This window comes from Melospiza georgiana, chromosome 33 (genome assembly GCF_028018845.1).
Source record: "Melospiza georgiana isolate bMelGeo1 chromosome 33, bMelGeo1.pri, whole genome shotgun sequence".
NCBI classification, from domain to species: Eukaryota; Metazoa; Chordata; class Aves; order Passeriformes; family Passerellidae; genus Melospiza; species Melospiza georgiana.
The window spans coordinates 2,558,620-2,574,953 of record NC_080462.1 but is presented as its reverse complement, the minus strand read 5'-3'; the positions used below and the strand labels follow the sequence as shown (position 1 = coordinate 2,574,953).

The 16,334-nt window shown below is 56.5% G+C and overlaps 1 protein-coding gene across 1 annotated transcript; it reads left to right on the top strand.

The window, feature by feature from the left end:
* Positions 1-856: 856 nt before the first annotated feature.
* On the top strand, positions 857-11,127 carry SLC27A3 (solute carrier family 27 member 3). Its single transcript, XM_058042653.1, has 10 exons — positions 857-1,391; positions 2,518-2,727; positions 3,493-3,651; positions 4,973-5,097; positions 5,822-6,016; positions 7,623-7,713; positions 8,447-8,645; positions 9,139-9,236; positions 9,851-9,981; positions 10,790-11,127. The coding sequence occupies exons 1-10, from the start codon at positions 857-859 to the stop codon at positions 10,964-10,966; spliced, it is 1,920 nt and encodes a 639-aa protein (XP_057898636.1). The 3' UTR covers positions 10,967-11,127.
* The last annotated feature ends 5,207 nt before the right edge of the window (positions 11,128-16,334 follow it).

The following is a 16,334-nucleotide window of genomic DNA, read 5'->3' as shown; positions in this document are numbered from 1 at the left end:
CAATGGGGGGGGCAGAGGGGACAGAGGGACAATGGGGGCAATGGGGGGGACAAGAGGGAGGTGACAATGGGGAGGGGACAGGGGACAGTGGGGGGGACAGAGAGGGCAGAGGGACAATGGAGAGGACAGAGGGACAATTGGGGGGACAGAGGGGACAGAGGGACAATGGGGGGGACAGAGGGGACAGGGGGACAATGGGGGGACAGAGGGACAGAGGGACAATGGGGGGGACAGAGGGACAATTGGGGGGACAGAGGGGACAGAGGGACAATGGGGGGGACAGAGGGGACAGGGGGACAATGGGGGGGACAGAGGGACAATGGGGGGAGAGAGGGACAATGGGGGGACAGAGGGGACAGAGGGACAATGGGGGGGACAGAGGGACAATTGGGGGGACAGAGGGGACAGAGGGACAATGGGGGGGACAGAGGGACAATGGGGGGGACAGAGGGGACAGAGGGACAATGGGGGGGACAGAGGGGACAGGGGGACAATGGGGGGGGACAGGTGGGAAGAGACAATGGGGACAATGGGGGGGGACAGAGGGGGGGGGACAGAGGGGAGGGGACAGAGGGACCAGGGGAGGGGACAGTGGGGACAATGGGGAGGGGACAGAGGTGACACGGGGGGGGGGTTTGGGCTTGGCAGAGGGGTCGCGAATGGGGGGGGGGGGTGGGCTCCGAGTGGGCGTGTCCAAGGCGGGCGCGGTTGGTGGGCGTGGTCAAGGCGGGCGTGGCCAGGGCGGGCGTGGCCAAGGCGGGCGCGGTTGGTGGGCGTGGCCAGGGCGGGCGCGGTTGGTGGGCGTGGCCAGGGCGGGCGTGGCCAAGGCGGGCGCGTCCTCCCCGCCCCCGAGGCGATGGCGCTGGCGGCGGCTCTGGGGGCGCTGCTGGCGGCGCTGGGGCTGGGGGCGCTCCTGGGGCCCCCCGGCCCCGCTCTGGGGGCGCTGCTGGCCGCTCTGGGCGTTCTGGGGGCGCTGCAGCGGCTCCTGCGGCCGCACCTCTGGGCCGATCTCTCGTTCGCGCTGCGGGCGCTGCGGGTGCGGCGGCGGGCGCGGCGCGGCCCCGGGGGCTGCGTGGTGTCCCGGTTCCTGCGGGCGGCCCGCGAGGCTCCGGCGCGGCCGTTCCTGCGGTTCCGGGGACGGGCGGAGCCGCTGGGGAGCGCGGCGCGGAGCGTGGCCCGGGTGGCGAACGCGCTGCGGGCGCTGCGGGCCCCGCCGAGGCCCGGCGACACCGTGGGGCTGCTGGTCGGTAACGAGCCCCGGTTCGTCTGGGCATGGTTCGGGCTGGCGGCGCTCGGAGCCCGCCCGGCCTTCCTGGGAACGGCGCTGAGACCGGCGGGGCTCCGGCACTGCCTGAGGAGCTGCGGGGCCACGGCGCTGCTGGTGGCGGATGGTGAGAAACGGGGGAGAACCGGGGGATAACGGGGGGGACCGGGAGGGGAGCGGAGGGACACCGGGGAGACCGGGGCATAGCGGGAGGGGAGCGGGGACGTGGGGAAAAAGGGCCCGGAGGAAGCGGGGGGACCGGGAGGGGACCGAGGAATGGAGGGGGAAAGGCACCGGGGAGACCGGGGGGACCGGGGGATAACGGGGGACACCGGGAAGGGAGTGGGGAACGTGGGGAAAAGGGCCCGGAGGAACCGGGGGGATACCGGGGGTACCGGGAGGGGACCGGGGAATAACGGGGGGACACCGAAGGGACCGGGAAGGGAACCGAGGAATGGAGAGGGAAAGGCACCGATGGGACCGGGGGATAACGGCGAGGCACCGGGAGGGGAGCGGGGAACGTGGGGGGAAAGGGCCGAGAGCACGCGAGGAGATTTTGGGGCCCGGGGATAACGGGGAGACACCGAGGGTACCGGGAAGGGAACCGAGGAATGGAGAGGGAAAGGTACCGGGGCATAACGGGGGCACCGGGGAGTGCGGGAATCCCGGGGTGTAACGGAGACAGAGCGGCGATACCGGGGCATGAGAGGACGGGGAACCGGAGCGGGAGCAGGGGAGTAAAGAACGGGGACGAGGGGAACGAGGAGTGGGTAGCACTTGGGGCACCGGGGATGGCACCGGGGATGGGCTGGTGGCACCGGGGGTAGGATGGTGACACCGGGATTGGGGTGATGACACTGGGGATGGGCCGGTGGCACCGGGGATGGCATCGGGGTTGGGGTGATGACACTGGGGATGGGCCGGTGGCACCGGGGATGGCACCAGGGATGACACCGGGGATGGGCTGGTGGCACCATGGAGGCACCAGGGTTGGGGTGATGACACCGGGGATGGGCCGGTGGCACCATGGAGGCACCGGGGTTGGGGTGATGACACCGGGGATGGGCCGGTGGCACCGGGGATGGCACCGGGGTTGGGGTGGTGACACCGGGGATGGGCTGGTGGCACCGGGGATGACACCGGGGATGGGGTGGTGACACCGGGGATGGGCCGGTGGCACCGGGGGCGGCACTGCGGACGGAGCGATGACCCCGGTGCCCCCCGAGCTGCCCGCACTCTCTGCCACCCCCCAGACCTGCTGGGCGCGGTGGCGCCGCTGCTGCCCGCGCTGCGGGAGGACGGGGTCGCCGTGTGGGTGCTCGGGCCGGGGCCGTGCCCCGAGGGTGCCCTGGCCCTGCAGGAGCTGCTGGACGCGGCCTCGGAGCAGCTGCGGCCCGAGGAGCTGTGGGAGCCCGAGGACATGAACGAGCCGTGCCTGTTCATCTTCACCTCGGGCACCACCGGTACGGCCGCGCCGGCCCTTCCGATCGTTTAGCACAGTTTGATCAAACTGGCACCGGGGGTGGCACCGGCGATGGCACCGGGAATGGGGTGGTGGCACCGGGGGTAGGGGTGGTGGCACCGAGGATGGCGCTGGGGACGGCCTGACGGCACCAGGAATGGGCTGGTGACACCGGCGGTGGACCGGTGGCACCGGGGATGGCACTGGGGATGGGGTGGTGGCACCGGGGGTGTGCTGATGGCACCGGGGGTAATGTGGTGGTACTGGGGATGGCACCGGGGGTTGATGGGTTGGTGGCACTGGGAATGGGGTGATGGCACCGGGGATGGGGTGGTGACACCGGGGATGGGGTGGTGACACCGGGGATGGCACTGGGGATGAGGTGGTGGCACTGGGAGTGGGGTGGTGACACCAGGGATGGAGCGGTGGCACCAGGGGTCGATGGTGGAGCTGAGGATGGGCTGCTGGCACCGAGGGTTGATGGTGGCCCCGGGGATGGGGTGGTGGCACCGGGAATGGGATGATGGCACCAGGGATGGGCTGCTGGCACCGAGGGTTGATGGTGGCCCCGGGGATGGGGTGGTGACACCGGGGGTGGAGCGGTGGCACCAGGGGTCAATGGTGGCACCAGGGATGGGGTGGTGGCACCGAGGTTGGACTGGTTGGACTGGTGGCACCAGGGATGGGCCTTATAAAACTTTTATAAAATTTTATCGATTTTTATACCGTTTCATTTTAAAAAATTCCATTTTTTTCCCCCTCGCAGGGCTCCCCAAGGCCGCCCGCGTGTCCCACCTCAAGGCCGTCATGTGCCTCAGCTTCTACGAGCTGGTGGGCGCGTCCAGCAGGGACGTGGTGTACCTGGCACTGCCCCTCTACCACATGGCAGGGGCCCTGCTGGGCATCGTGGGCTGCCTGGGCATCGGTCAGTGGGCACTGAGGGTGGTTTGGGGGTGTTTTGGGGTGTTTTGGGGGTGGTTTTGGGGTGTTTTGGGCATGTTTTGGGGTGGTTTGGGGGTGTTTTGGGGCTTCTGCTGGGCATCGTGGGCTGCCTGGGCATCGGTGAGTGGGCACAGGGCACCAGGAGGGCACTGGGGGTGTTTTGGGGTGTTTTGGGGTGGTTTTGGGCGTGTTTTTGGGGGTGTTTTGGGGGTGGTTTGGGTATTGTATTGGGAGGTGTTTTGGGGGAGTTTTTGGAGTTGTTTTTGGGGATGTTTTGGCAATGTTTTGGGGTGTTTTGGGGGATATTTTGGGGGGGTTTGTGGGTGTTTTGGGGATGTTTTGGGGATATTTTGGGGACGTTTTTGGGGTGTTTTGTGGGTGTTTTGGTGTTTTATGGGGGGGTGTTTTGTGGGTGTTTTGGGGATGTTTTTGGGGGTGTTTTTGGGGATGTTTTTGGGGATATTTTGGGGATGTTTTGGGGATGTTTCAGGGGTGTTTTTTGGGGATGTTTTTGGGGTGTTTTGGGGGATATTTTGGGGATGTTTTTGGGGTTGTTTGGGGGTATTTTGGGAATGCTTTTGGGGGTGTTTTGGAATGTTTTTGGGATGTTTTTGGGGATGTTTTTGGGGTGTTTTGGGGATGTTTCAGGGGTGTTTTTGGGGATGTTTTTGGGGTGTTTTGGGGATATTTTGGGGATGTTTTGGGGATGTTTCAGGGGTGTTTTTGGGGGTATTTTTGGGGATGTTTTGGGAATGCTTTTGGGGATTTTTCGGGGTGTTATTGGGGGTGATTTTGGGGAGGTTTTTGTGTGTGTTTTGGGGATGATTTTGGGGGTGTTTTTGGGATGTTTTTGGGGATATTTTGGGGGTGTTTTGGGAGTATTTTGGGAGCGTTTTGGGCGCGGTTTTGGTATTGTATTGGGGGATGTTTTGGGGTGGTTTTGTGCGTGCGTTTTTGGGGATGTTTAGGGGATGTTTCTGGGATATTTTGGGGATGCTTCAGGGGTGTTTTTGGGAAGTTTTTGGGGGTGTTTTTGGGGGTGTTTTGGGTATGATTTTGGGGATTTTTCGGGGTGTTATTGGGGGTGATTTTGGGGAGGTTTTTGTGTGTGTTTTGGGGATATTTTGGGGGTGTTTTGGGAGTATTTTGGGAGTGTTTTGGGCGCGGTTTTGGTATTGTATTGGGGGATGTTTTGGGGTGGTTTTGGGCGTGCTTTTTTGGGGATGTTTAGGGGGTGTTTCTGGGATGTTTTGGGGGTGTTTTGGGGGTGTTTTGGGGCTGATCCCCCCCTCCCCATGCCGCAGGAGCCACGTGTGTGCTGAAGGAGAAGTTCTCGGCCAGCCAGTTCTGGGAGGATTGCCGCGCCGAGGGCGTCACCGTGTTCCAGTACATCGGGGAGCTCTGCCGCTACCTCGTCAACCAGCCGCAGGTCGGGGGGACGGAATGGGGGTCCCGGGGGGTCCCGGGGGGTCCCGGGGGTGTCCTGGGGGCCCTCTGGAGCTGACGGTGGTCCTGGGCTGGGAGGGGGTGCCGGGGGCAGCCCCGGAGCTGTGGAGGGGTCCCAGGGGTTTCTCCCAAGCTGGGGGAGGGTCCCGGCTGGGTGGGGGTGTCCTGGGGGGTTCCCCAGGCTGGGGAGGGTGTCCTGGGGGTCTCCCGCAGATCTGAGGGGGTCCCGGGGGTTCCCAGTGCTGACAGTGGCCCCGGGGGGTTCCCGGTGGTCCCGAGGGGTTCCCGGTGGTCCCAAGGGGTTCCCAGTGCTGATGGTGGTCCCGGGGGGTTCCTGGTGGTCCCGAGGGGTTCCCGGGGGGTTCCCGGTGGTCCTGAGGGTTCCTGGTGTTCCCGAGGGGTTCCCGGTGGTCTCAAGGAGTTCCCGGTGGTCCCAAGAGTTTCCTGGTGGTCCCGGGGGGTTCCCGGTGTTCCCGAGGGGTTCCCGGTATTCCCGAGGGGTTCCCGGTGGTCCCAAGGGTTTCCTGGTGGTCCCGGGGGGTTCCCGGTGCCCCCGAGGGGTTCCCGGTGGTCCCAGGGGGTTCCCGGTGTTCCCGAGGGGTTCCCGGTGCCCCCGAGGGGTTCCTGGTGTTCCCGGGGGGTTCCCGGTGTTCCCGAGGGGTTCCCGGTGCCCCCGAGGGCTCCCGGCACTGACGTTCCCCCCGCAGCGCCCCGCGGAACGGCAGCACCGGCTCCGGCTGGCCGTGGGCAGCGGGCTCCGGCCCGACGTGTGGCGCAGCTTCCAGCGGCGCTTCGGGCCCGTGCGCATCGTGGAGACGTACGGCATGAGCGAGGGCAACGTCACCCTGTTCAACTACACCGGCACCCCGGGCGCCGTGGGCCGCTGCTCCGCCCTCTACAAGGTCTGAAAATATATAAATATATAAATATAAATATATAAATATATCAATATATAACTATATAACGTGACCCTGTTCAACTACACCGGCACCCCCGGCGCCGTGGGCCGCTGCTCCGCCCTCTACAAGGTCTGCAAGTACAGAAATATAGAAATATAAATATATAAAATATAAAAATAAAAATATAAATATATCAATATATCAATATATCAATATATAAATATATATCAATATATAACTATGTAACGTGACCCTGTTCAACTACACCGGCACCCCCGGCGCCGTGGGCCGCTGCTCCGCCCTCTACAAGGTCTGCAAGTACAGAAATATAGAAATATAAATATATAAATATATAAAAATGTAAAAATAAAAATATAAATATATAAATATATCAATATATATCAATATATAACTATATAACGTGACCCTGTTCAACTACACTGGCACCCCTGGTGCCATGGGCCGCTGCTCCGCTCTCTACAAGGTCTGCAAATACAGAAATATAGAAATATAAATATATAAATATATTAAAATATAAAAATATAAATATATAAATATATCAATATATATCAATATATATCAATATTTATCAATATATATCAATATATAACTATATAACGTGACCCTGTTCAGCTACACCGGCACCCCCAGCGCAGTGGGCTGCTGCTCCGCCGTCTACAAGGTCTGCAAATATATTTATATATTTATATATAACTATATAACTATATAACTATATAACTATATAACTATATAACTATATAACTATATAAATATATAAATATATAAATATATAAATATATAAATATATAAATATATAAATATATAACTATATAATGTGACCCTGTTCAACTACACCAGCACCCCCGGCGCCGTGGGCCGCTGCTCCGCCCTCTACAAGGTCTGCCAGGAAAATATATACGTGAAAATATTTATTTTTTAGAGGAAATATGTAAATATATAAATACATAAATATATGAAATATGTAAAATATAAAAATATCTAAATATATACAAATATATACAAATAGGTAAGATATAAATATATAAACAATTGCATAAATATATAAAAATATAAATACATAAAAATATACAAAATTTAATATTGTAAGTATAAATATATAAATATTAAAAATATAAATATATAAATAATATATATGTAATTATATTTTATATATAAATATATAAATATATAAATATATAAATATATAAATATATAAATATATAAATATATAAATATATAAATATATAAATCGCTGCAGCGCCATCTACAAGGTCTGCACGGAAAATAGACCGTGAAAATATATTTATTTAAAAAGGAAATATGTAAACATATAAATATATAAATATATAAAAATATAAAAATATAAATATAAATATATAAAATTATAAAAATATAAATATAAAAATATATAAATATATAGTATAAATATATAAATATATAAAGTATAAACATATCATATATATACATAAAATAGAAATATATAATATATATAAAATATGAAAATATAAATATGTAAATATCTAAATACATAAAAATATTATTTAAATTTAATTTACCATTTTTATTTTATTTCCATTAATAAAATTAACCCTTCCCGCCCCTGTCCCAGCTCTTCTCCCCGTTCGAGGTCGTTCGTTACGACGTCGCTGCCGGGGCACCGGAGCGGGACGGGAACGGGCGCTGCATCCGTGCCAGGATGGGTGAGCAGCGGGCACGGGGGCACCTGGAGCGACGAAAAATTGTGAATATTAATCAAAACCGATAGCCAAACACTCCCTGACGGTTTAGAGTCAGAAATTGTGAGTTTATTGCGGGATAACTCCCAAAATTCTCTAAATTCCCTCAATTTTGTGTGTCGCCGTGCCCTCAGGTGAGACGGGGCTGCTGATCGCGCCGGCGACGCCCCGGTTAAAATAATGAATATATTTTTAATTAACTCCAAATTCTCCAAATCCCTTAAATTTTGTGTGTCGCCGTGCCCTCAGGTGAGACGGGGCTGCTGATCGCGCCGGTGACGCCCCGGTTAAAATATTTAATATATTTTTAATTAACTCCAGATTCTCCAAATCCCTTAAATTTTGTGTCGCCGTGCCCTCAGGTGAGACGGGGCTGCTGATCGCGCCGGTGACGCCCCGGTTAAAATAATGAATATATTTTTAATTAACTCCAAATTCTCCAAACCCCTTAAATTTTGTGTCGCCGCGCCCTCAGGTGAGACGGGGCTGCTGATCGCGCCGGTGACGCCCCGGTTAAAATAATTTATTTTTAATTAACTCCAAATTCTCTAAACCCCTTAAATTTTGTGTCGCCGCGCCCTCAGGTGAGACGGGGCTGCTGATCGCGCCGGCGACGCCCCGGTTAAAATAATGAATATATTTTTAATTAACTCCAAATTCTCCAAACCCCTTAAATTTTGTGTCGCCGTGCCCTCAGGTGAGACGGGGCTGCTGATCGCGCCGGTGACGCCCCGGACGCCGTTCCTGGGCTACGCGGGCTGCCGGGAGCTCTCGGAGCAGAAATTGCTCCGCGGGGTCTTCACCGAGGGCGACGAATTCTTCAACACCGGCGACCTGGTGGAGCAGGACCGGGAGCAGTTCGTGCGCTTCCGGGACCGCACCGGGGACACCTTCAGGTGCCGGGGACACCCCGGGGTGGGGAGACCCCCAGGGACACCCCCAGAGTCCCCTCCCCACAATGGGGACACCCCCAGGGACACCCCTGGGATGGGGACACCCCCAGAGCCCCCTCCCTGCACAGCCAGGGGGGCTCAGCCCTGGGGAATGTTCTGGGCTTGGCTCAGAAGAAGTCGGGGGTCCTGGGGGGGTCCCTGGATGTGTTTGGGGGTCCTGAGGGGTCCCTGGATGTGTTTAGGGGTCCTGGGGGGGTCCCTGGGTGTGTTTGGGGGTCCTGGGGGGGTCCCTGGATGTGTTTGGGGGTCCTGGGGGGTCCCTGGATGTGTTTGGGGGTCCTGGAGGGTCCCTGGGTGTGTTTGGGGGTCCTGGGAGGGGTCCCTGGATGTGTTTGGGGGTCCTGGGGGGTCCCTGGATGTGTTTGGGGGTCCCAGGGGTGCCCGGGGGTGCCCAGGGGGTCCCCATTAAACGTTTTCCCCTCCCTCCCATGCCCAGGTGGAAGGGTGAGAACGTGGCCACCACCGAGGTGACCGAGGCGCTGCTGGCCCACGAGTCCCTGCAGGACGCCACCGTCTACGGGGTCACCGTGCCCGGTACGGCCGCTGAGCGTCCCCAGTGTCCCCCCGGATGTCCCCAAAATATCCCCGAATATCCCCAGTGTCCCCAAGCGTCCCCCCAAATGTCCCCAATGTCCCCAAATGTCCCCAATCCCCCCAATGTCCCCAACACCCCCAATGTCCCAAATGTCCCTAAATATCCCCAATGTCCCCAAATGTCCCCAATGTCCCTGATGTCCCCAATGCCCCTCAGTGTCCCCAGTGTCCCTGATGTCCCCCATCCCCCCAATGTCCCCAAATGTCCCAAATGTCCCTAAATATCCCCAATCCCCCCAATGTCCCTCAGTGTCCCCAATGTCCCCAATGTCCCCAATCCCCCCAAATGTCCCCAAATGTCCCCAATGTCCCCAATGTCCCCAATGCCCCTCAGTGTCCCCAATGTCCCTCAGTGTCCCCAATGTCCCCAATCCCCCTGACGTCTCCAATCCCCCCAAATGTCCCCAAATGTCCCCAATGTCCCCAATCCCCCCAATGTCCCCAATGCCCCTCAGTGTCCCCAATGTCCCCAATCCCCCCAATGTCCCCAATCCCCCCAATGTCCCCGATGTCCCCAACCCCCCCCGGTGTCCCCACTGTCCCCTCCCCTGCAGGACACGAGGGCCGGGCGGGCATGGCCGCTCTCGTTCTGCGCCCCGGGCACTCCCTGGACGGCCCCGGGCTGTACCGGCACCTGGAGCGGCTCCTGCCGCCCTACGCGCGGCCCCGCTTCCTGCGGCTGACGGTACCGGGAACCGGGGGGTGCTCGGGGGTCCTGGGGTACCGGGGGCACCGGGGGAATGGGGTACCGGGGGTACCGGGGGCACCTGGAGCGGCTCCTGCCGCCCTACGCGCGGCCCCGCTTCTTGCGGCTGACGGTACCGAGGGATAACGGGGGGTGCTGGGGTACCGGGGGTACCGGGGGAATGGGGTACCGGGGGTACCGGGGGTACCTGGAGCGGCTCCTGCCGCCCTACGCGCGGCCCCGCTTCTTGCGGCTGACGGTACCGGGGGATAACGGGGGTACCGGGGGGTTCTGGGGGGTGCCTGGAGGGTGCTCGGGGGGTGCTCAGAGGTCCTTAAAGGTCCTGGGGGGCTCTCAGGGTGGTCCTAGGGGGTGTTTAGGGGTCCCAGGGGGTGCTCAGGGGGTCCTGGGGGGTGTTTAGGGGTCCCTGGGGGTGCTCGGGGGTCCCAGAGGGTCCCAGAGGGTGCTCGGGGGTCCCGGGAGTGCTCAGGGTGGTCCTAGGGGGTGTTTAGGGGGTCCCAGGGGGTGCTGGGGGATCCTCGAGGGTGTTTAGGGGTCCCAGAGGGTGCTCGGGGGTCCCAGGGGGTGCTCAGGGGGTCCTGGGGCTGTTTAGGGGTCCCTGGGGGTGCTCAGGGGTCCCAGAGGGTGCTCGGGGGTCCCAGGGGGTGCTCAGGGGGGCGTTCAGGGCTGTTTGGGGTTGCTCGGGGGTCCCGGGGGTGCTCGGGATGTGCTCAGGGGTCCCTGGGGGTCCCAGGGGATGCTCGGGGGGATCCCGGGGGTCCCCAACACCCCCGCCCTGTGTCACCAGGAGGGGCTGGACATGACGGAGACGTTCAAGCAGCAGAAGGTGCGGCTGGCGCGGGACGGCTGCGACCCCGCGCTGGTGGCGGAGCCGCTGCTGCTGCTGGACGAGGCCGCCCGAGCCTTCGTCCCGCTGGACGCCGAGCGCTGGCAGCGCCTCCGGGACGGCCGCATCCGCATCTGAGCCCGCGGCGGGGCCCCGTGTCTGTCCCGGGGGTCCCCGTGTCTGTCCCAGGGGTCCCCGTGTCTGTCCCGGGGGTCCCCGTGTCCATTTTGGGGCTCCCCGTGTCTGTCCCGGGGGTCCCGTGTCTGTCCCGGGGGTCCCCGTGTCAATTTTGAGGTCCCCGTGTCTGTCCCGGGGGTCCCGTGTCTGTCCTGGGGGTCCCGTGTCTGTCCCGGGGGTCCCCGTGTCAATTTTGAGGTCCCCGTGTCCGGTTTTGGGGCTCCCCGTGTCTGCCCCGAGGGTCCCGTGTCCATCCTGGGGGTCCCCGTGTCCATTTTTGGGGTCCCCGTGTCCCTTTTTGGGCTCCTTGCGGGCATTTTTGGAGTCCCCGTGTCCATTTTTGGGGTCCGTTGTCCGTCCCAGGGGTCCTCGTGTCTGTCCTGTGCATCCTCATGTCTGTCCTGAGGGTCCCCGTGTCCATTTCTGGGGTCCCCGTGTCTGCCTTGAGGGTCCCCGTGTCCATCATGGGGCTCCATTGTCAATTTTGGGGGTCCCCGTGTCCGTTTTTTGGGGTCTTCATGTTTGTCCTGGGCATCCTCGTGTCCATATTTGGGGTCCCGTCTCTGTCCTGGGTGTCCTCATGTCGATCCCGGGGGTCCCCGTGTCCATTTCTGGGGTCCGTTTGTCCATTTCTGGAGTCCCCGTGTCCATTTTTGGGGTTCCTGTGTCCATTTTTGGATTCCTGTGTCCATTTCTGGGGTCCCTGTGTCCATTTTTGGGGTCCCTGTGTCCATTTCTGGGGTCCCCGTGTCCATTTTTGGGGTCCCCGTGTCCATTTTTGGGGTCTGTTTGTCCATTTTTGGGGTCCCCGTGTCCATTTTTGGGGACCCTGTGTCCATCCGGGGGTCCCTGTGTCCATTTTTGGGGTCCTTTTGTCCATTTCTGGGGTCCCCGTGTCCATCAGGGGTCCCCAAATCCGTCCCTGTCCCCCCCCCACCACCACCGGTGCCTTCCCCTCCCTCCGGGGGCTCTTTGTACACAAATTTCCCAAATTTTGGGTCTTTTTTTAGCAAATAAAACTCCTTTTGTAGCAAATCTGGTCCCTGACACCCCCAAATCGGGGACAGGGACACCCAAATTTGTGTCCCCACGTCCTGGAGGATTTTTTGGGGGGCCCACCCTAATTTGCCGCCCTGGTAAATGATTCTTCTCTTAATTAAATAATTGTTACAAAAGGCCGAAGTTTGAATTAATTTTATTTTTAAGCCTTTCTCCAAAAATTGGGGGATCCTCACCCTCGCCCCCTCCCACACTCTGCCATCAGCCCCGAGCTCAAACCCGATGGAAAGGAGGGAAAAAATGGGGAAAATCCTTAAATTTGTGCAAAAAAAACCCCCATTTCCACCCACCCCCACCCCAAGCCAGAAACTGGGGTCCAAAATCCTCAAATTAGGGCTGAAATCGTCCAAATTTGGACCAAACCCGACAGATGAAAATCCCCAAAGTTGTGCCTGAAAGATGGAAATGGGAATGAAGTCCTGCAGATGGGGCTGGAAGGCCAAAAATGGGATTAAATTCAGTGATTTTTGGGGCTGGATCCAGGAATTGGGCACTGGAATTCTGCAAATTGGGATCAGAATTCCAAACACAGAAATTGGGCCTAAAATCCTGGAAATTGGGACCAAAACCCCACAATTCTGGACTGAAATTGGACCTAAAATCTTGATTTATTTTCCTGACACCCGAACTGGGCTGAAATCTTGGAAATTTTACTGAAATCCCCAAATTTGGGCAGGAAATAAAAACCTGGGTGTGAAATTCTGAAAACTGGAACACAAGGGTTTGGGCTGAAATCCTGGAATTTTGGGGTGAAATGCTGGAATCTTTGGATGATATCCTTAAATTTCGGGCTGAAATGTGGGAATTTTGTGCTGAAACCCTGGAATTTTTTTTCTGAAATCCTGGAATTTTTGGGGCTGAAATGCTGAAATTTTTGGGCTGAAACAATGGAATTTTTTTGCTAAAATACTGGAGTTTTGGGCGAAAATCCTGGATTTTTGGGGCTGAAATGCTGGAATTTTTTTTTGCTAAAACACTGGAATTTCAGGCTAAAACGCTGGAATTTTGGGCTAAAATTCACAGATGGTTTTTCTAAAATCCTGGAATTTTCGAGGCTAAAATGCTGGAATTTCACGCTAAAATAATGGATTTTTTTTCTGAAATCCTGGGACTTTTGGGGCTGAAATCCTAGATTTTTTTGCTGAAGTCCTGGAATTCCGGGCTGAAATGATGGATTTTTGGGCTTAAATCCTGGAACTTTTGGGCTGAAATCCTGCATTTTTGGGGCTGAAATGTGGGGCTGAAACGCTGCCATTTCTGGAATTTCGGGCTGAAATAACGGATTTTGGGGCTGAAACGCCGTGATTTCTGGAATTCTGGGCTGAAATGACGGATTTTTGGGCTGAATTCCTGGAACCTTTGGGGTTAAAATCCTGGATCTTTTGGGCTGAAATCCTGGATTTTTGGGGCTGAAATGTGGGAATTTTGGGCTGAAGTGACAGATTTTTGGGCTGAAATAAGGGATTTTGGGGCTGAAATAAGGGATTTTTGGGCTGAATTCCTGGAACTTTTGGGGCTTAAATCCTGGAACTTTTGGGCTGAAATCCTGGATTTTTGGGGCTGAAATGTGGGAATTTTGGGCTGAAGTGATGGATTTTTGGGCTGAAATAAGGGATTTTGGGGCTGAAATAAGGGATTTTTGGGCTGAATTCCTGGAACCTTTAGCGCTTAAATCCTGGAACTTTTGGGCTGAAATCCTGGATTTTTGGGGCTGAAATAACGCATTTTTTGGGGCTGAAATGACGGATTTTGGGGCTGAAACGCTGCGATTTCTGGAATTTTGGGCTGAAATGACGGATTTTTGGGGCTGAAATAAGGGATTTTTGGGCCGAAACGCCGCGATTCCAATCCCACCCCCCCTGCCCCCCAAGAGCCGCCCCATCCCCACGCCCCCTCCCGTCCCTCCCCAGGATTTTGGGGCGCAGGAAGAGGCGCAGGCGGGGTCGTTGGAGCCGTGTATTGTCGGGAAGCCAATCCAGAATAAAAACAGTGCAAATACAGGAACAGGGATCTGGGCCCCGCCGGGGGTCCCGGTGCCGCCCCGTGTGAAAGGCACAGAATTGGGGGGTGGAGCCCCCCGGCCCCCCCTCCTTGCACGGTTCATGTCACACACACGAGGGCACACGACACGGACGTGACACTTCCACAACACCAGGCGGGTCCTTCGGGAACCTTGGCCGGTTTTTCCGTCGTTTTTTTATCTTCTTTTTTTCTTCTTTTTTTCCTTTTTTTTTTTTTTTTGTTTTCTACACAATGTACAGGTTTGTTGTTGTTTTTTGTTTTTTTTTTTCTCGTCTTTTTTTTTTGGTTGTTTTTTTTTTTTTTTTTTTTAAACCTTTTTTTGTCTTTTTTTTTTTTTGCCTTTTTTTGCCTTTTTTTTTTTTAATGTGTCAAGAAACAGCTCAAGTTTTATATACACGGATGAGTCCTGGTTATATCGGCAGCGAGAGCGGAAGCAAACGGGGGCTGGGATTGGGGGAATTCGGGGTGGGAATTCGGGGTTTGGGAAATGGGAAATGCCTTTGGAGGAACCAAAAAAAAATAAAAACAAACCCCCCCCTCCCCCAAAACAGAAACCCCAAAAAAGCGTTTTCACAAGCGGATCTACCCCTAGCCGGAAAAAAAGCGGGAAAAATCCTCAAAAGTTTGGAGCTGGGAGGGGAAGGGGGGAATAAAAAAAGGGAATTTTCTGGGATATCACAGCCCTGGGGGCAGCAGGACGGGGGGGAAAAGGGGGGCAAGCCAAAAATAATAATAATTATAATAATAATAATAATAAAAATAGGGATAAACCTATGCTGGGGGGGGGTGGTGGGGAGGGGGCTGGACATGGATCCAAATTCCCCCCTGGAATTCCGGGATTGGGGTGGGGGAACTGCCTGGGATCCCAGGAGGGGTTTGGGGGCAGTTCTGGGATTGGGGGGGTTCATTTTTGGGGGGGTGGGAACTGCTCAGGAGCCCAGGAAAGGATTTGGGGCCATTTTGGGGTTGGGAATTTCCCCCCCTCCCCAATCCTGGGAATCACTTTTGGGATTTGGAGTCGATTTTGGGGGGTGGGAACGGCCCAGGATCATTTTTGGGGAGGGGGGAACTGCCCGCAGCCCCCGGGGCTGAGACCCCCAAGGGGGGGTGACAGGGTTGCCCCCCCCCCCAAATTTCATTTATAGCACCAAGAGTTGGGACCCCCCCCCCCGTATTGCACTTGGGTTTGGGATTTTTTTCCAGGTTTTCACCATTTTTAAGGGTGAAAATCCCTTTTTTTAGGGTTTTTTAAATTTGTTTTCCTCAGCCCTGGGTGGGGGGGGCAGTGGCACTTGGGGGGTGGAGAGGGAATGACCCCCCCCCTTAAAAAGTAACAGAAATCCCTAAAATAACCCAAAAATTCAGGTTTTAGCCCCAAAAACCCCATCTGTCAAAGTGCTCCCAGGGTGAGAAATCTGGGGAGGGAATTGGAAAATTGGGGGAAAATGGGAAAAGGAAAAAATGGGAAAATGGGGGGGGGAGCAGCTGGAAATGATCAAAGCCAACAGAAACACCCCAAAATTCTGAATATAAAACCCCATTAAAACCCCCCCCAAAAATCAGAATAAACCCCATTTTTCCTTTGCCTCTGGGGGGTCCCGGGGGGGATTTTGGGGGGTCCAACCCCCCCCAGGGTAAGTGCTCATTGAATGTGGGGAGGGGGCTGGAGAGGGGGGGACCCCTCCTCTAATTCAGGGTGGGGTGGGGTCCCCCCTAAAATTTATGGGGGGGGGGGGGGTCCCCTCCCTTTAAATCAGGGGTTGGGTCGCCCTGGTTTTGGGGTCGGGGGGATTTTGGGGGGATTTTGGGGGATTTGGGACCCCCCCAATTGGGGGAATTGCACGAGAGGAGCGGGAGAGGCTCAGAGTCAGGGAAAAAGGGGAATTGTGACCAAAATTCACCAAACCCACGGGAACTCGGGGCGGGGGAGCTCGGCAGGGCTGAAGTGCAAATCGAGATTTTTCTCGCGGCTCATTCCTCGCTTTGGGCCCTCCCCGACACCCCCGGGGGACACCGAGACCCCCCCAGTGCCACCCCCGGGGACAGGGGGACACCAGAGACCCCTCCTCACTATCAGTGCCACCGCTGTCACCCCCGGGGTGGCACACGGGGACCCCCTCGCTGTCCCTTGGGGGACACGCTGGTGACACAGGTGCCATTGGTGACACGGGTGCCATTGGTGACACGGGTGCCATTGGTGACACAGGTGCCATCGGTGACCCCGGTGCCACCCCCGGGTGACAGAGGG

Coding starts and splice junctions, on each gene's coding strand:
- SLC27A3 (XM_058042653.1), top strand. CDS start 857: ATGGCGCTGGCGGCGGCTCTGGGGGCGCTGCTGGCGGCGCTGGGGCTG. Junction 2,728..3,492: donor CTTCACCTCGGGCACCACCG/GTACGGCCGCGC, acceptor TCCCCCTCGCAG/GGCTCCCCAAGGCCGCCCGC. Junction 9,982..10,789: donor CCCGCTTCCTGCGGCTGACG/GTACCGGGAACC, acceptor CTGTGTCACCAG/GAGGGGCTGGACATGACGGA.